The sequence below is a fragment of the Xiphias gladius genome, chromosome 15 (genome assembly GCF_016859285.1).
Source record: "Xiphias gladius isolate SHS-SW01 ecotype Sanya breed wild chromosome 15, ASM1685928v1, whole genome shotgun sequence".
In the NCBI taxonomy this organism is placed as follows: domain Eukaryota; kingdom Metazoa; phylum Chordata; class Actinopteri; order Istiophoriformes; family Xiphiidae; genus Xiphias; species Xiphias gladius.
The window spans coordinates 28,977,758-28,998,593 of NC_053414.1; the positions used below are offsets into that span (position 1 = coordinate 28,977,758).

Genomic DNA, 20,836 nt, shown 5'->3' on the forward strand with positions numbered 1-20,836 from the left:
TTTCCAAGCTTGGCATGACTTAGATGAATTATTGTTTGTTTGACAGTGGCCTACTTTGAGTCTCTACCCTTTGCACTATCCCTGATGTGATGTTTTTCTTTTGGATGGTGTTAGTGTGAATGCACCTGTAATTCGCAGATTCTAGATTTAATCTGTCATCCCGCTCAACCACATTCAGCAGATACTTAACAAAGACCGGCGGGTTTTAGGTGAGACCAGAGTAACGAAAGATCTGAAAAGATACAGTACAAGCCTTGGTTAAAGCTCTCTCCACTAACCCCATGGCACTCATTCAAACCATGAAGCGAGTGACGTACAGTCTGTTTTTTTCTGGAACTTTTTGTGTTCTATGAATTCAAACATGCACACGTGCATTGCTGCTTTGTTCAACTATTGAACAGCTGAACCTCATTTGAGGCTGTGATTGGCAAAGACAAACGTACATCCTTTCCCAACATCCATTATTTTTTAGGAATTTTAATGATTTGGATAGATCGTCACTGCAGAGCAGAGCTGCTGGGCTGAAAGCAATGAGCTACACAAGGCTTTGCTATGCTGTAGTCACAGGGGTAACGTTCAGCTGCTAGCTGTACCATATATTTATACTTCTTTTATACATCAATTACATCTGCTTACATCTTAGTATCACAAACTAGCCAACACATTTTTCAATGGGATAGAACTGGATTCAGACATATTGTGAGTGCAAACAACCTACTGCCCCCATGATCATGCTCAACACCCACTGCTTCAATTATTATGATTATCAGCTATTATTATATTTAGTTTTATTAGTATTATTATTCACCCTATTATTATTAGTTTTATTATTAGTTATGTGGTACCTGTGTTGTGCTATTTTCTCTTTCCTTCCTCCTGCCCCCCCAAACACACACACACACACACACACACACACACACACACACACACACACACACACACACACACTCATTCTCTTGGAGCCCCTCATGGGTCTCTGTAAATATAACTATAAAGAGCACGGTCTATACCTGCTCTATATGAAAAGTCAGTTTCTGTGGTATACTACCTACTACAGAATGTCATAGCCTTGTAGATCCTATGAATGTCGTTATAAGACTTTAGATTGTATTTCACTCGGACAGTGGAAGCTAGCAAGCTAGGCTAACTAGCTTCCACTTTCCGCTTGCTAACTTAGGCATTGATTCCCACTAGATGTTACTTTTAGTTGAGGTTATTGCAGCACCTGCTGAGTCATTGGCAGCTCTCACACACATGTCTTGAGTCCGGAGTAGTGAGCTACTGTACTGAAAGGTCTCTCTCTTTCATGGGTCCATTTGTTGTGACAGCAAATAACCAGACGGTAAAAACTCACCACATCAGGTAATCTGTAACCTCAACACTGTCAGTGAGAGTCCAGGTGGGGTCACAGATCAACATACAGATTGCTCAAATCACACATGGGCTAACAGCAAAAAGGACTAACAACATAAGATCGTTGGAACTGAAGTGACATTATGACCTATTTTTTAGCCCCCGACCACACAGATATTTGATCAATTACATTACAGTACTGACATTGTCGGTCGGAACCAAAATTCACAGCCCCTAGAGAACACTAATGTAAGGGGTACTATCACAGCAGAAATAGGAATACAACTTAAATTTCTTCTTTTTAGTAATTACAGTTTTGACCAATTTAGTAAACCAAATCAAAATATACACCAAGATTATAAATGCTGATTTCTGAATAAAATTAACAATAATTTCAGTTTGTCTTTAATTATTTCCTTTGGGTTCTTGTCTCATTGCTAAGCAGTAAGCATATTCACTTACTTTTGTGGATTCATAGTTTTCGTATAAGAAAAAATCAACAATATACTATAATTATAAGCAAAAGCAGAATGACTTTCTTCTGATCTCAGTGCATGGTGAGAATGTTATAGTCTGTTTTTGATCAGTTGAGAGGACACACATGGCTTTTTCTAAGGCATGTTATGGATCAAAATTACTATAGATACTGATTTGACAGAATACTGTCAAGTCCTCTCATTTCCTCTCCTTTTTCCTTTCTAATCTCTCCCTTCTCCCATCTTCCATGCCTAAGGGATCTTACATCTCTCTGCACAGGGATTGGGCGGAAACAATCTCTCCCTGATGCAACCTCCTACTATGACTGTGCTCTGTTTACCTTGGCCCATCTGTCGGTTTCTGCCAGACTCCATTTTTAGTTAATCATCTCTGCTTATGTCTGGGGATTCACCATTTCCCTTTTGCAGCAAACAGACAAAAACATAAACAAAATATTTAATCTGTGGTTCAACTGAAATTCAAATGTGAATGTAGAGTGATTTAGGATTGTGTTGCATTGGGGAAGACAATGATGTACCTGTTTTTATGACAAACAGCAAAGCTCTGGCACATACCAATGCAGATTTTTTGCATCGTGGCTTGCATTCAATAAGTTTCTGATCATTAAGACTTTAGAACAAGTTGTCCCGGTTGCATTCTTCATCCTCTTTGATTCATGAGTGTCAGGCACACTCAGTGCCCGTGCTGTTCTTTACAGAGACAGTAAGTCACACTGCTGCCATGTGGGATCTCATTATTCTCCAGCAGCAAGAAGAACCTTTGAATTCAAGTGCCATAGCTTACGTCACAGTCAGGGTGGATCAGTTGCTGGATACAAATTCCCAATCCATTCATGACTTCTATCATTTTGAAATCTAAATTTGCTTCCAGGCATGATGGCAGCTTCAAGCGTTGGTGGAAAAAATGGAATCACTAATACTCGATAAGCCATCGTAGATGACAGGTTGAATTTTAAGCACAGAAAAAGTGTAAAAGACAGAGTAGCCCTGACCATGTGATTTTATTCTTACACTGTAATTTTGTGAGAGATCAGTTTGATTAAATCATTTTATATTTTTACACTAACTTCATTTAATTAGATATCTTTGTCATATTTAAGTCCTGGCAGCATGTGTCATTTTCACAGTCTGAACCATGTCAGAACTTACAATTATGACTAAATGTCTCGGAACTTTAAAATGATGGGTTAGCTAAATGTCCAACTGATGCTTCACTAAACTCATTGCAATCACTCTTTTCACAGTTTTTACTTATTACATTGTTATTTTTACTCCCTGCACATATTTTGTTCAGGTTCAACAACCCCCCAAAGCACAGTTAAAAGGAGAGTGAATATCATAATGTCACATTCAACAGGTGGCCAGAAACATGACTCCAAATGAATGCCAATGTTGCTTCATGTCTGCTGCATGTGTAAACTGTTTGCTTAAGCCTTCTGTCATTTAATTTTCCCTACAATTGATGTGTGACTGCTTTTTACACACACGCACACACACAAACCTGCTCTCCTCCAGGTGTTTGATGACTCGCTCTGAGCTCACTGCAGAACTGTGTGTCTGTCGGGGCTCTCAATGCCGACCTGCTGTGACTTACAGCTGGCCCGACCTGTCAGAGCTAACCACGTACACTTAACAATAACCCCCGTACCAGACGTTTGAGAAATATGACTCTGTTTCCTGCTGCCTGCCCCCTCCCCTTTGACTGGAACTCAGCCAAAATACACTTGTCAAAGTGCTCAGTGGTTGTAATCATTGAAGCCTTCGTTTTTCATTTGAGTGTTTTATCTGTTGATTGTCTCTCTCGTTGGTCATAAAATTTGTACTGTAGAGGCCAAACGTTTTTATTGCTTTGTCTAGTCTGTGAGCACTTCTTGTTTTCCTTCCAACCCTTATCTGCAACTTTTCCCTGACTGTTTTTTTTCCAACAGGTTCTGTATGCAGAAGAGTGCCAAGTTGGTGCCAGGGGTGACGTTAGACCTCATTGAGAAGTAAGTGGCACTCCACAGCCATCCAAAAAAAGCAACTCTCTGCTTCTTCCTGTCTCTCTCTCTCAGAAGGGTGCAGTTATCCTGTTTTCCTCACATCTGTCTTTCCCTGTCTGTGTTTTTGTCTGTCTCTTTTGCTCTTTTCTCCTTACTGTCAGCCCCCTGTGTGTTGTTTTCCATCCTGCAGGTATAATTCTCTGCCTTTGTTTCCCCTCACAGCCAAAGCGGCAGTAGTTTGGCAGATTTAAAGCTCCACATTTCTTCAATAAACCTCCGGGTGCCAAGCGGCTTAGCGAAGAACATGTCTTGCTCTTAGGCACACACTCTCAAGATTGATATTAGTGCTCAATATGGATGTCATATCCAAAGTTTTAGTAGTTTCACAGAACAATCAGGGGTGGCTTTTCTTTTTTTTTTTTCCTGTTATGTGCAGGGGAGAGTAACTAAGTTGGTTGAGGACACTTGGTTTAAGAAGTAAGTAACTTAAAAGCAGACTCTTACATCTCAAAAAAAAATAACAAAACATCTTGTTGGAAGAGCACTTTGAGGTTTTGAAGTTGAAGAGTGTCTCAGCAGTCTTTTAATGATATTTGTTACTTTCCGCTGTCTCTTTTCTAAAAGTGAACAATTGTTTTCTTGACATGTCTAACCTATGATTTCAGCCTGTCACAGACAGCCAGACACAGGTTGTACACACACAAGAGCACACACAGTGCCTGCACATCTGTATCTTCCACTCGACTTTAATTAGTTTTTGGCTGAGGTTTTGTGCAGAGACACAGTAAGTACACAGGAAATGCCCTAGTACTGTACTTAAAGCTACTGCCGAGTAACTCCCAAGACAGGATGGAAAACCACTAGAGTGATGACACACACCTTTGAAGAAATAAGCCCTTTTTTTCATTTGTCTTTCACTCTTCCTACATTCTGTCTTCTCAACCACACCAACATCAGTCGGTGGGTCTGGCAACACTGAAGCTCTCCATTCATGCTCAAGTTCTCATTTCCTCTTCATCTTTTATCCGGTTCCTAAAAGGAATAATGAATGGGCTTCTGTGGGGAAGGGAAAAGTAATTTATGACCCAGTTGCTTTAAGGAGAGTTTTAGCACCCACAAATGCCACACTGGCTTACGTCAGAGACGGTGCCGGAGAAAAGCATTTTCGCCTAATCTCATTCTTCTGTTAGACATGTGTAAAACCCTGAACAGAAACATCAAAGACGGGATAGTTTAACAATGGTTTCTGATTCAGTTTGCTACCTCAAAATGAAACTCAAAATAGTTTCAATCAAAGGCAAACAAACTGTGATCCACATATAAAGCCACAGTCACTAGCCAATCAATTGTGGGGCTTGAATGAAGTCAACTCTAAAGCAACACATGCTAAAGAAGCTAAAGTACAATTCCACTATACTGTGGGTTTGATCCATTGAACGACCTTTCAATATGTACAGCCACGACTAGCAGAAACAAAATCAGTTTAACTTTCCTACCCTTCAAAGAAAAAACCCCTTCAGGCTGCAGGGTTACCCAATCATACACAGGCTGTTCAGCTATGTTTGAGAAAGTCCTGTGCTCTGCTCTTTGTGTTAGCTGTCTGCTTCAGACATATACACACCAGGATTGTATACTAATAGCAACAGCGACAGTAAGGTTAAGAGAAGGAGTTCTCACAGCATGAAAATGCTGACCTTTAGTGTTTTAGTCCAAGTGCTCTGCTGAAATGGGATTTGAAATTTTGTGAGTTCTAACCAATATTGAAAAATATCAAATTCACGAGAGACATGACCTTGAATTGATGTGCAAGCATGGAAATAATAAGGGTGGGACTACACATGGGAAAAAAATAAATTGTAAGATTAGAAGTCTCCATAATTTAGTTAGTTAGTTAGTTATAAATGTGTTAAAAAAAAGGGGGAACTAAAAAATCTAATTAATTAAAATGTAAAAATTATTTGTTAAGAGAAAAGTCATATTAATGGCACAGAAAGGCCTTTCCTCTCAGTCTTGATGTTTCAGCAACCCTGAATATGACTGGAGAAGGGTTTTTCCGTTTTTGATCAGTGGGGGTTTTTGGGATCCCTTATGCTTAAGTTGCTGTTTTGGTTCATTGCATGTCCAAAGTGTTGTACAGAGGGCTAAACGTTGACTCAGCTTATGTCTCTCAGAGTTAAATAATGGATAGTTGCAGAGCTCATAAAAGAAAAATGGCACTAAACTCATTTGCTGTCTCACCTCTCTGCTCTATGATGCTGGGCCAGCAGTCTGACCAAAGTTAAACATTTTTCAAGGGATGCTTGATCAAAACAGGAAATATCACAGAAACAGCAGTTTTTTCGACCAAAAGCTGACAGTAATTACTATAATGATTAAATTCTGATTGCATTAAAGCAGTATTAATCCTCTTTTTTTTGTAACAATCAAATGTCTATGTATAGTGTGAGAAATGTTGCTTATACTACGTAGCTTTTAAACCTCTTTCCATTCATTGTTTTGGTTCTCTAGGCCACAAGCACTGCTCTCATTAAAGGTGCACTGTGGAGTTTTCTTGTAAATAAACAAATGTTATGTTTACATTCAGTGTTACTTACCAAAATGCATTGTGTAACCTTGAGCTCATACAAATGTGTTAAATGCATTTCCTTCCTCATAAAACATGAGCAAAACCAATTTCTCTAAGAATTTTAAATCCAGCATTGGTTACATCCATGTTTACTTGCTACTTCTTCTTTGCTGCCTTTTCTGGCACATTGCCGCATATCTTGTAAGTGTTACCACCACCTGTAAGTCAGTGGACAAGTCAGAAACCATTGGCTGGAATGTGTATTGTGTCACTCACTTTGGAAACTCCACAGGGAAACCTTAACCTTGTTTCAAGTGGCAGCAGGCAGCTTTTCTCAGCGACAGAGCTCCGATAAATCCACTGTACCACTACCTTCCATTAAATGGCAGACAGACAGCGTTAGCGACTTGCTGTTGAACATAGTGTAGCACATAGCAGCCAAAGAGACAGATATTTCTCTTGGGATATGGTGAGGAACAAAAAAGAGTTATAGCAGACTGAATTTTGGACTTAAAATTTATCAGATGGACAAAAACACAACTGAGATGAAAGCCGAAGTGGCTCTGTCATGTCACAATGACTGCTTTATAAAATTACATCAATATCACTGTTGTGTTTATAGCTTGTTCTGCTGCTCGTACGTGGAGAAATAATCTATTGATGTAGCTTAAGAATAACACAAGATGTATAAATGCTAAATAATGTAATCCAGAAGCAATTCATTATAACCTAGCCGTAGCTACTGCGGCACAAGTCGCACAGTAATACATCAGCTGACTTTGCGGTATCCTAGCAACAACACCACCAAAACCAAACCAGGCTGCTTTTCTTTAGAGGCTTCAACAGAGAGAGATTCAGGGCAGCTCGATTTTGTTGAGGCTTTAAAGTGAGTCTTGAGTCATGGGTCTAAAATCGTATTCAAAGCAGCTTTTTTCCTTTGACATCATTTTGCTGTGTCCTTAGTACACATGTGGGCATGAGCACGAGCAACCAGCTAACTGGCATTACACTCACTGACCACTCACTGGGCTTGACCTCGAAAGTTCACATACAGTTGGAAACCACGTGTCGACACTGATCACCCTTGAAAAATTACACACATTAGTTGTAAAATGGATTCAACATAATGTCAGATTTGAGTAGTTGTGTGCTGTTGTTTATTAATTTGATGATTCCTTTTTCTCTGTTCCATCTGTGCACCCTTCTGCGTCTGCTTCCCACATACATCCAACACACCTTCTGGCCGAATTGTATCCCAATAGCCTTTTAGATAGAGCATCACGACGCTGAGCGTATGTGGATTTTAGCTACTTACAATACACTTGATCTCTCTCAAGCTACACTATCTCACTATTTCCCTCACATTCTGTTGCACATACTGTCTCTTTCACATGCACTCATCCCTTCTCTTTCATCTCACATGGGGCTGACACAAGTGTCGTGGGTTGAACCCTATTCACAGCCTCCATCTGAGTCTTGCACGGTGAGCCTCCCCCCCCTTGGCCAACCTTCCTCGTCGGTATCTGACACTGTCCGAAACCCAGCTGTGCTCCACTCACCGGCGAGGCTCTTTGGTCAGACTCCATTCTCACTGAAGGAATCGTATTGCTTTAATGGCACTTCAGCATTTATACTACAAAGGAGATACTTTGTTGATCCCTTAAGGAAATGCTTTATGCCCTGGCTCCACATAGACGTCAGAGAGAAGAGTCAGCTACAAAGCAGCAACCCCTGAGGTAGTAGAGATTTAGCTCTCTACTGTAGATAAGAGCAACAACTTATCCCTTTTACAGAGGACTTCCTGACCCTGCTCTTGTTTAATATCTTGTAGCCACACATACTCAGATTGGTTCTTGATCCATCTGAGGATGGGGTGTTGGACACTAGGTGTAAAAAAGTACTTATATTTCTTCCCCATAAGTATCCATGGCATAAACTGGTCCCCCAACATTGGTAACAACGGAGACAGCTACAGTACATGAGGTTTCATTCACTGAGTTTCACACATGCCTGTTTTTATTGTCCTACACAGCGTAAACCGGGTAACCTGCAGCACTGCATTGTAGCTTTTCAAAAGTTGTCATGTGATTACGTTAAAGGCTTTGTAACACAGAGGAACACAAGAGTTACACAGTGGGTCACATGGAGCTCACATAGTGAGTTTTTATGGAAGTTTCTGATATTTTTTTTCCTTTAGTGTAAACTTTCACCAGTCATCGAAATAAGTTAGTACAGCTATTTATCATCGACAGTTTTCAAAATTGATACCAGGCTACTGTTATCAATCAACATTCTCCCAGTTATCATATATATCATATATTTATATATATATATATATATATATATATCTCATATCATAACAATCATTTAAGTTAATCAACTTAATAGCTTTGAACCAGCACCTTCAGTGTTCGGGCCAAGCAGCTTGTGAAAATTAAGATGTGTCTAATCCAGTAAGCTACATCTGGTTTGTGCCAGATCTGCTGTCACTATGTATATAATTATTTCTCCGATGTATAATGAGCCTTTTTGGCACAAAAATGAATTTTGTAATGAATTAAGGTCTGTCCTGTTGTTTTCAGGTTGTAGCTAGAGCGAACACTGAGCAGCTGTATCAGGTCCGACTCAGTATTGTACTCAATATTAAAGGCCTCAGATCAGGAACGGGGGCCCAGAAAACTTGACTGGGACCTCCCTGTTTACAACTTAAATTAACTGGGAACAGACATCAAAGACTTAAAAGATATATTGAAGAATTTATTATTAGGGGCTAGTCTTTCTATAAAAAGATATTAGGAGTAGAGTATTGTCTCAAAACCTCGTGTTCCACACTGTTTTTTTTTTTTTTGTTTTTTTTTTTGTGCTGTACTGTGCTGTATGCTCACCATAAAGCTTTCACAGCCTTCGTTGTTATCACTGGACATATTGTGTTCACTGAATACTACATATCGTATTATGTCCATATTATAAATCCATTCTAAATGCATTTTGAGTTAGAGCCATACTGCCATGATCTCCACAAGGTAATTACCTGAAACAGGCACTTGCACGTATTTGACTAGGTAAATGCAGCGCAGATTTGAGCTCAGTGCTAAATATTGGACTGAACACAGTCAAATAAGTGATCGAGTTTGAAAAAGGGGCTATGTTTGACCTCTCTGCTTTATTGATCTCATGTCGACAACATGAGTAACTAGCATGAGTTTTAGTGTTTCAGCAAATGCCTCACACAAAAACATACTGTAACACTGATTTTTCTTTCTGTGTTTCTGCTTGTCAGCTGTCCTTAGGTGTGAGCAAGATTCACAATCAGTCTAGCACACTAAACATTTATCTGTTCATCTACTATCCACAAAAGTAGTGAGTAAATCAAGGATACATATTTAGATAAGAACTTCTCAAGTGAGTATAACAAGGTGCTTTACAAAATAGGAGGACACTTTACAATCAACTCTCAAACCAACAATCTGTAATTAATTAAATGATAACTGTAAATATGAATAAAACTGGATAATTTAGCACAAAATAAGATAAATAGGTAAAATAAAAATTGCAAGTATTTTGATTGATGGCACAAGCCTTAACATCTCCAAGGGCATTTTTCCAACCTTATCAACACTTAATCCATCTATCCGTCCATCCATCTGTCTATCCAAACACTGTCTTTTTGTAAATGTATATTACACCGGATCCTGAACTGCTGGGTGTTCATCCTTACTGCTGACTTGCCAAACACCTTTGGCAAGCACTCAAAGTGCTCTGGAGCTGGCCGGCCCTCATGGTAATACTGTAGGCTTGTACCTGCCAGGAGCTTCACAGCTGCTATTATTTGTCACTTAGATGGGGAAATGGAAGATTTAGGTCAGGAAGAGTTCAGACACTGTGTGTAGTTAGAAGTTATTTGTTTGGGGGGCTAATTGACTTAACATGCCAACTGCCAGACTTTAGTGCTGATTATACTGTGTTTTGTAAATGTAATTGTAAAGGGATTTGCATTGAACAAGTTACGTATTATTATTTAGTTAGTGTTGTTATTATTATATTATTATTATTCTGTTGTTCTTATTATTATGTTAGTATTAACTCATGGTGATAACATCATGGGTGATGGCATTTCTAGGATGAGGAGAAATTGGAAGAAAAACATTTTAGAATGTCAATGTTGTGTAATGTATGCAACCATTTTTTTGAGGCCCTCACACCAAACCCCTGTTATTTAGTTACTTCTTCATGCAGACATGAAGAAGTAGTGGTCACAGTTACAGTTGTTATGTTTTTTTTTTTTTTTTACATAATCCCGTTACCTCACATTAACAAGTTTATGATCTCATTATAATTTAGATGTTGTCTCATGATAACAAATTCATTATCTTGCTATCTAGTGGAAACAAAAGGTTATTTTCTTGAGATAACAAGATAATTATTCCATTAGCTCAAAAAATGAATATTTTTATCTCAAGACACCAAGATGATTATAGAGTGTCATTAGATGCACATGGAAACTATAGAAATCTACAGAAATACTGTAGATTATCTCTGGGCATGTTAATCAGCCGTTTTTGTCACAGGTGTAACTGGCACTTGTTATCCAAAGTTGGGTTAAACACTCAAGGGTGAGGGGATGTTGTATGTAGACGGAAGATTTTGAAAAGTAAAGGTGATTTGTAGAAAAATAGACAACAGTCTCTATGGTATTCAGTGAACTACAGTGTTAATTATGACTGTAAACTTAGTTATTGTGCTCATCATTGCTATTCCATATAAAGTTGCACAGGATTACACACAGGAACACGTTAACCGCTGGATTTACACAGCATTAATAATTATTGAATTATCTTGTTATCTTGTGAAACAAACCCTTAGTTTTTTAGAGATAATGGAATAAGTAACCTGTTACCACTAGAAAATTAGTGAAAAAAAATTGATTTAAAAAAAAAAAAACAACAAAAAAAAAACAAGCACTGCCACTCCGGGCTTTCGTACAGTATTTCTTCTCTGACCAAGCATTGTAATTGCAGATTGAACATTAAACTTCTTGTGATATTTTAAAATTTTATCCATTTGATATCATTTAAGATGTCTTACTGTGTAATAATACTTGTGTTTTCAGCAAAGCAATACAGGATTTAATTCTCACCCCCCTTAGTTGACTTGAATTGACTGGGTGGTTGGCAAATGAGTGGGGATTTGGGCTAAAGACTTTTGCAGAAGTGGAGTGACTACCCTCTGATGCTCCCACATAGCTGCTCTTAATAACAGCAATATGCAGGTTCATTGCACATCACACTGCACAAGGGCTTTAATTAAATAGCGGCTGCAATTTGAATCACAATGTTCATTATAAATTTGAGGCATGTTATTTTTTGTATTGCATGCCTGGTGAATCCTGGGGCTACTGTCATGTGTTGGCACTTTTTTCTTTGGTGGTCACAGCTCTATATAGGCCATTAGTGAATGTGTTTCACAATTCAATCTAGGACCATGTTGCTGCATTGATAACCAAAGATTTCACTATGTTTCTTTACTGTCATCAACCACAGTGGATTGGTACCTTCACTAAACTGTGACCTGCAGGTCTCTAGCATTCTTTGTTTGTTTTAAAGGCAAAGAAAGGGAGTGGTCTACTCCAACAGCCAGGGAAAATCTCCTTGCAGACAAAGAAATACAGGGAATGACCCTAAACCATCTGGTCTTCTCTTGTCTTTGTGTAGAATTTTTTGCCAAGAGTTTTGAGTTGTAAAAGTGCTTTCTTTCATTTATCTTCCCTTCACGACATTTTTCAGTAATTTATAACATATTCCTCTCTTTTTGCTTTACTCAGACACAAATGAGTCGCTTGCTCACATTAACTGTAATATCTGTGAGCCAGCTAGTGTTTGCCCTCAACGCCCTGTCTTCCCTCACTGCTTTACATAGTGTTCATTAAAAGGCAGACGGCTAGGTGTAGTAAAGGTAATTTTCTCGGTTTTGCTACAGTGATTACTGTCACATCGTCTTGGGCTCTGTCTGGAAGAGATTTCCCTGCTCTCATTTCCATGGTGCTCTCACTCTTCCGTCATGGAATATCTAGAATCTGGTTTTTAAGTGCCAGACTATAAGCGGAAGAGTTTCATCGAAAACAGATGTATAGTACAGGGAGGATAACCGCATAAAACAAACACTAATATTTTTATAATATTTTAATATATTATATCCTGTACAAATAATGTCTGTCATGACATTAGTGGAGGTGCTGAGAAGGACTAGGGCCACCCTCTCAATAATCAGATGTATGTGGGAAACACTGCAGATATGTCACTGCTGAGATTGTCAAATCAACCCACAAATTTATTCCTTTGTGCTTAATTCTATTGAGACAGCCCAGTTGAAAGATACCTTACATCACCTAAAATGCCTCTGTATGTAAATCTGACATACAGTGCATTCACAAAGTGTTCGGCCACCTTCACATTTTTTTCACATTGTTTCAGCCTTATGCTGAAATCATTTAAATTCATCTTTCCCCTCATCAGTCTACACTCAATACCCCATAATGACAAAGCGAAAACAGAATTTTAGAAACTTTTGCAAATTTATAAAAAAGGAAAAACTTAAATATGACACTGACATAAGTATTCAGATTCTTTAATCAGTACTTTGTTGAAGCACCTTTGGCAGTGATTACAGCCTCGAGTTTTCTTGGGTTTGACACAACAAGCTTTGCAAACCTGGATTTGGGGATTTTCTGCCATTCTTCTCTGTAGATCCTCTCAAACTCTGTCATGTTGGATTTGGACCATCAGTGGACAGCCATTTTCAGGTCTCTCCAGAGATGTTTGACTGGGTTCAAGTCAGGGCTCTGGCTGGGCCTCTCAAGAACATTGACAGAGTTGTCCCGAAGCCATTCTGTTTTCGTTTTGTCATGGTGAATTGAGTGTAGCTTGATGAGTGGAAAAAAAGGCTGCAACATAACAAAAGGTGAAAAAATGGAAGGGATCTGAAAACTTTCTGAATGCACTGTGTAATCTAAGCAAAATCTTACATTGTTTCTCTCCTGGTGCCTGATATTCCTCTGTCTCAGTTCTTGTGCACACGAGTGTATAAGCACACATGAATACTCAGATTTCCAGTCATTGCTAGTCTCTCTGAGTAGGAGCCGAATTGCGTGTAAATTTAATTTCTTCAGATGTGTTGTGATAATATTACTGAGCAGTTGCCACTTTGTGCTCTGAGTCAACTATATGGCATACTGTGAGCGTGGCTGACACAGGGCCATCTGTGTTATGTTGTGTTTGGTGCAGGATCCCTGGCAGGCTCAACGACAGACGCACTCCCCTCGGAGAGCTCAACTGGATCTTCACAGCCATCACCGATACGATCGCCTGGAATGTGCTGCCTAGAGGTGCGACTTGACACACGCAGACACACACTTCAGGGATGCACGGTTAAAGTTGTATAGTCACATAGCAAGATTTTTTTCCACAATAATTCCAGTTTACTACAACCTGGGCCCTATTTTCATAACTTTCGTCCCTCATTTCAATTAATTATGGTAACATTTAACTCACAAAAAACAAGTATGAAATTCCGAACAGGGTGACATTGCTACAAATAAGTTAAACAGGGCAAGAAACATAAGTGGTCAGCCAATTTAGTGTTTGCTAATCGCCTCACCCGAACAGCGATTGTCACATCATAGCTTAGCAACCGTAAGTAGCCACGGCAGTGTAAGGAATATATTAAACAGTGTATTTATCTGCTGTAACATGACTCTTAACTTCCGTCCTGTGTGGACACCAGCCTGGGATGCTACTATATCAGAGATTAGGGTAACATTAGCAGCTGTGTCCCGCTCCTTATTGGATTTAGGGAATTTTATACTACAGCAACCCCTGCCAAACTTGTTACCCGTGATCCAGTAGCATTAAGTTCCCCTAACACATTGGATAATCTTGTAACATTAAAAGTGAAACGTACTGTTTAAAAAATATGAACAATAAAGCGTGTAACTTCTGTTTTGTTGTTTAGCTAAGCAGCTAAATAGATTAATGATAGAGTGAAATACTAGTATAATCTTACATTTTTCCTTATCATACTTATAAAACTAGACAGTAATGGCTCTGCATATTTAAAACCGGTTTCATGAGAATGGAAAGTTTGACAGGTGAGTACATTGTTATAATAACCAATAGAAACAATAGCCAAAACTATTGAATTATGACCCAAGTTTTAATAAACTGGAATTATCCGTTGAAACAGAAAAGAAAACAAACAAGAGCATTTTCTTACTGGTGTTGAAGATGGAAGATGGAAGAAAGATATCTGCGGCACACTCAAGTTGGGAAACTGTTCTTTATAACATGTCTTGGCAATGATGAAAAATGAAATGACCGGTGTGTTTCAGCTCAAAGGGAGCCCATATTAGGGCATCTAATAAAAACAGTACAGTTGTGAAGCATCAGCAAAACTGAAACTTTGACAGCATCCCTATTGGTTGAAAATAGTGAAGATGTTGATATAAACTGCCAAAAGTGCAGTAGTTGCACGTTGGCTCCACAAATTGAGATGAATTGTCTTTAGAGTGTCTAGCACTGTAACTGGGGACATCATTTTAACCAGAATTTAGCGCCGATAAAAGTAAGTATGCACACACATACACACTGATGCGAAGCTCTATATAGTGACAACACATGCATGCACACACATGTTCACACACAGCCACTAACCATTACCCACAGGCTTAGCTTGCAGATGAAAATAAACATACACTCTTCTTTTTTGACATCTATTGATCTTTTGCCTGCAGCACACATACTGTACCTTCTCTCAGTGCTCACCTGTCTCTCGTATGCAACACTCATCCACAGACGCACAGGCACTGGTGCACGCATAGAGGCACAGTCAGACTCTCCTGAGACAAACTGTATCCCAGCGAGAATAGCAATGTGACAATGCTGATGGCTGCCAAAGCCTTTTAAACCCCCGGAGCGCTGCTGTTAATGAAGCAGCCCGCATCAGAGAGAATCCCTGTAATGAAGGCATTGTACACCTAATCCAAATCTCTCTCACTCTCTCTCTCTCTCTCTCACTCACACAGACACACACACACACACACACACACACACACACACACACACACACACACACACACACACACACACACACACACACACACACACACACACACACACACACACACACACACACACACACACACACACACACACACACACACATATTTGCTCCCTCACACAACCAGGGCAATCACAAACATAAACCAGATAGATTGCCATGGGATTGGCCTGGCCCCATCAAAGTGAATTAGTGACTACATTAATGAGCTGATGAAAATGTGACCACGACACATTGCTTTAATCTGCATATCACTGTCCCCTGCATTCTGTAAGCATACACACAAACTACCCTTTTTTTCTCCAAAGTAGCTACTTTGCTCTAATTAAACTTCTTTCTTTTGCCAAGTTTGATTTTCATTCACTCATTCAACACCCTATTTTCCTCACATGTAATCCTGTCTTTGTGTTCATTTTATTTATTCGGTGCCCCTCTTGTGTCTCTGACATGATGGATAATGTCTGTTCTCTCTCTCTGTCTTTAGATTTGTTCCAGAAGTTGTTTCGTCAGGACCTGCTGGTGGCCAGCTTGTTCCGCAATTTCCTATTAGCGGAGAGGATAATGAGGTCATACAACTGTACACCGGTCAGCAGTCCGCGTCTGCCCCCTACATACATGCACGCTATGTGGTAAGAACCACGCAAACAGAGCTAAGAGGGCTTGCTTTCATGCACACAGATACACAGATGTCCTTGGCTTTGTAGAGCAGAAGGCATGAGGAAGAGGAAGAGTCACAAAGCTTTGCTGTTTGTTCATACAGACAGTTAAAGAATGAGCAGACTTTCTAACAGATACATTCTTTGATTAGACAAGAGACGCACAGTGTTCTGTTCTTCATGGTATGGTATGTATATTTAATCATTTTAAGTGATTACTTTCAAAAAGTCATAGGGAGATTAAAAGATGCCATCAACCTGGTTACTTACGTACAAATGGCAAATCTGCCTCAGGACTTACTTGTTTATTAATATTATTGTTTTAATATTATCGTTTATAATTTATTCATTTTCCACTCTTAAAAAGCAGCTTGTAGAAATGTATATTATGTACCTAATCTTTGTGTTTTTGTGACCATTTATCTTGGTTTTATAATTTTTCTTATTACCACAGGTCATTGGAAAAACTGACCATGTTTTGTCACAGTGATATATTCCCAGCGGTGCTAGCTACTCTACTAGAGGGTTTGCATAGCTTAAATACTCTTAACAAACATGGAAATATGCATTCATACCTACAGTTAGAGGAGAAGATTGATATAAATTTCAGTTGTTCGCATTCAGTACAGATTTTAGTTTAAGACATGTTTAAAGTGGCAATCTGGAAGATTTCGCTCCCGGATGATTTGGTGACACCTGTAGATACTGGTGGTAACAGCAAATGCGGTTTAATACAGGTCACAGAATTATAGAGGAGGCAAAGCAAACCATAGTTGTTTTAATAAAGACATCAGGCAATAATTGGCCTTTTTGCATCATTCTGTGAGCAACCATGATCTTATTTTATGCTGCACACTGAAAGGAATTCGCTACCTGGCTGAGAAGTTGGACATGTGCAGCCTGTCACCTGCATCTCCTCATCTAACAGCTCACTCTGGCTGCTCCTTCTTCTTCCATTGCCCCCTGCAATATTTCAAACTGATCCGGTGACCAAAAATGTTGAAAATGATCGTTGTCTGGTTTTGTAGACGCGTTTTTGATGAACAATAGCAGTGAGTGCTAAACTCCTGGACAAACACATTACATTTCCTGCTTCCAGTAGTTAAGCTTAGCTAGGCTAAACACCCCCACACACGTGAAATTGATGTATTATCTTCTCAACAAACTGCCAGTAAGAAAGCAAACAAGTGATTGCCATAATGTATTCCTGAAGGTTTACAAAGAGATGGTACTGTCGCCACCTGTTACTGTATGGTACTAACAGGAAGTAGGCTCTCATTCAGGACAATACTTTTTATGCTCTAGGGGAGTTATCCATGCAATCTGATACGCAGTCATGATGCCAGGAGCAATGCTGTCACTTATTTACAATCACTGAGTAATAAGTAAAAAAAGGACAGAAATGGTGTGTCAGGGCTGCACATATTAATGCAACACTCTGCTATCTAAAAACCCATGAGTTTCCCTACATTTATTGAAAAAAAAAAAAAATTAATAAAAGGAAATGGTTAAATTACTTTCACAATTTCTCAAAATACATATTTTGTGAGGAGGTGTGCACCAAAGCATGTAGTGGTTTTTATTTTCTTCTTTCCACTAGAATATGCATACACCTCACTCATGCTAAGTATAAGTTCCATGGTTTTGTTTCTCAGTTATTTGATATCTTGACTATTGCAAGTGTTGCTGTATGTGTTGCTCTCTGCCGCATAAAAAAAGTAGATATAGCAGTGTCTTCACTGACAGCAGCCTCAGTCGACATGACAACAGTGTACACAGACACAAGACAGATTGTATGTAGAACAGGGGTATTGCTTTTGCTTTAAACTCCCACACACATGTAACCTGCAGCGGAATTTGTCCACTTTTGATTGAAAGCAGCAAGATAACTTCTCTTTTCTGTGGGACATGTTAGACATATCTGGCTGTGGTAGACATGGCAGATTTAGGTTAAAAGCAGTGGCACCACGAAAAATAAACCAGTCCACAAAAAAATTGTCTTTTGGAATTATTAGAGTTTAAGAATGTCGCCGCTTTTACTCACGCAACTTGAAACTTGAACCAGAAGTTGTTGCAATATTTTATGATTTCCACCATCTTACTGATTTGTCCTCCATGTATTGTCACTACTAGTATTGCATACAGTCACAGAAAGAGGTGCTGAAAAGCCTCCCTCTTGTCCATTGACTTTACCATCTTCTCCACAATGTGTAAGATCATTATCAATCTCCCTTTAGTTACACAAACACTTCTCCCACTATCTATTTTTTCTCTCCTTGGTCTTCTATAAATGCCTCCCTCCACCTCTCCCACTCATTACCTAGCTCATGTTGCTGCTTGTTCTGTTTGTTTCAAGGAGCGACTTGTTGTATAACACCCTGGCATCACTTATTGTAAAGTGTTCCTCCTTGAGCAAGCAGTATTCTTTCTTTCTAGCTCGTATAGGCCCATTATTTTAGATTGTAGATATATTGCACTGTTTACCGCCAAAGAAATTGGGAGTTGCACTTTGTTTTACACCAGCACACGCAGTATTAAGCAGGACAGAATAACGACAGCGAGGTGCTTTAGAATTGCAGGAAAGAAGACTTAGAGAATGATGAAAAATAGAAGTGCCAGAGATAAAAAGTGAATAGAAAAATAAAAGTTTGGATCAGAGTAGATCGGGGGGGGAGGAGGATGGGAAGGGGGAATTAAGCAATTTAAAGGCTCATTGTTCGATTTTGGTGTCCCAACACAAACAGCAATTGTTATTCAAATGGAGCAGAGTAGGGGAGATCATATAAACCAAAGGCTGATTACTCCCTTGTGGACAGTTTCAGTGTGGGAGTGTGTGTGTGTCTATTTAATATGTGTGTTTGTGAGTGCGCGTCGCTGCACCACTCTCTGCAGGCAACAGGAAAAAGAGCTTAGTCAGCCGCCAACTGTTTCCCTACGCTCCTCTGTTGTTGACTGTCCCCTCAACACACACGGACAGGTTTGGTGATGAGTTACTTATTTGTATTGGCAGGCATCATCTGAGTTAATGCTGTCATCTCAAACAGTGCAGCAGACTACTCCCTGTGATCAAGTCCTCACTGATTAGACTGCTCTATATGCCTGTTTTCTCTCTGTTGGATTACATAAACAAAACTGTTAGCAATATTTCTACGAAGATTCCACTCCCAGTACTTAAAGTTATGAAACCTAAAGAAATTCAGTACTTGTTTGATTCTTCCTTCTTGAAGAATATTATTTTCATATCAATTTCATATTAATTTTGTCTGCACATTGGGACCAAAAAGTTTATTTGCCTCTCAAACATTTTTAATTGATTACAGGAAAATGCAAAGCTTTATATTAAGATTTCATTATATTAGTGCTTTCTCGTATCTGACAATACTTTTAGATGGCTTAGGAAAATTCTTTTGGAACAATTTTTATTGCGTATTTAAAAAAACTGTAATAACTGAAATCAAAAGGCACCGAGTAATACAGGATCTCCAAAAAAGAAAGGAGCTTATAGAATCAAATTAAGACAGCATTATGCCGACTTCAAACAGGTATTTTACAAAAGACCTCAGCTGCAGCCATATACCAAGAAATCATTGTACATTCAGAGGCACGATTACTTCATCATGTAGAAAGCTCCAACTATATGACATTCAGAGAAGAAAGTTTGTAATGGAGAGGCAATTACAAGGTTTCCACTGAGGATCAACCTTTTGCTTAGCAGCAGGTAATCAAGCTAACACAATATGATAAGGTCTTGGGCACCTTCACAGACAATAGCTAAGACATTTTGAATTGAAACTACGTAACTTCTGATAATTATAATGGTAAATACTAAACAATAGTGTAAGAGTGGCATGAATAGGAAGAGTCATCATGTCAGGGACCTCACATAATGTCATGGAACAAGTTACACCATTGGTCAGCTGATTGCCGCACAGCGGATGTTTCTAGCTTATCCTATGGTAAAATCAGTATGTTAGCAGTGCAGAGTTGCAGTTTGGAAATAGCTTGGAAGTGACTGCTGGTTAACATGTAGTCTTAATGACCTGTGTTTTAGTCACTATTTCATATTTGTTCCATTGTCTGACAACAGAAATAGAAAAATATGTGAATGAGAACAGCTTTATTAGGAATTCAGCTGCTTCAAAATACTGAATATGTGAGCACAGACAGAAGGAGAGGGCAAACAGATAAAGCACGGTCCAGCCACATTCTAGGTTTTGGCCTAGTCTCGTTTAAGCCAAGACAGAGGTGTTCAAACTGTGAGGTACGTCTGACTAGGCCTGTGCAGAGGGAGAGATGTGAATTGTGAGCTGCAGTTTGCATCAACATTAATACTTCTTTTTGGAGTTATAACTCAGTCACATATGAACACACAGACATGATACACATATTTCTAGATTCAGAGTGACTTAAACTTCCCAACAATATTATAATCACAATTTACAAATAAACATCCATAAAGCTACATAGAAATCATAGAAAAAGACGCTCCATATAATTCCAAAACTTGCTTGGGAATCTTTATATTTTTAAATTTTCCTAATAATTACAGTAATCCAGTGATAGTTGAAACCATCCATACATCAATGGGTATACTGCAAACAGGAACTGCTAATAGTCAAGTCAGTTCAATTTTATTTATATAGCAACAAATCATAACAGAAGTTATCTCAG

The 20,836-nt window shown here is 38.9% G+C and overlaps 1 protein-coding gene across 4 annotated transcripts in view; it reads left to right on the forward strand.

The window, feature by feature from the left end:
* The window catches only part of rptor (regulatory associated protein of MTOR, complex 1), a 182,232-nt gene that overhangs the window by 89,273 nt on the left and 72,123 nt on the right, over positions 1 to 20,836 (forward strand). For all 4 annotated transcript variants that reach the window (XM_040145423.1, XM_040145425.1, XM_040145427.1 and 1 more), the window contains exons 8-10: positions 3,779 to 3,838; positions 13,679 to 13,779; positions 15,994 to 16,138. In XM_040145423.1, coding sequence (XP_040001357.1) covers positions 3,779 to 3,838; positions 13,679 to 13,779; positions 15,994 to 16,138 — 306 coding nt within the window. The remainder of the gene's footprint in view (positions 1 to 3,778; positions 3,839 to 13,678; positions 13,780 to 15,993; positions 16,139 to 20,836) is intronic.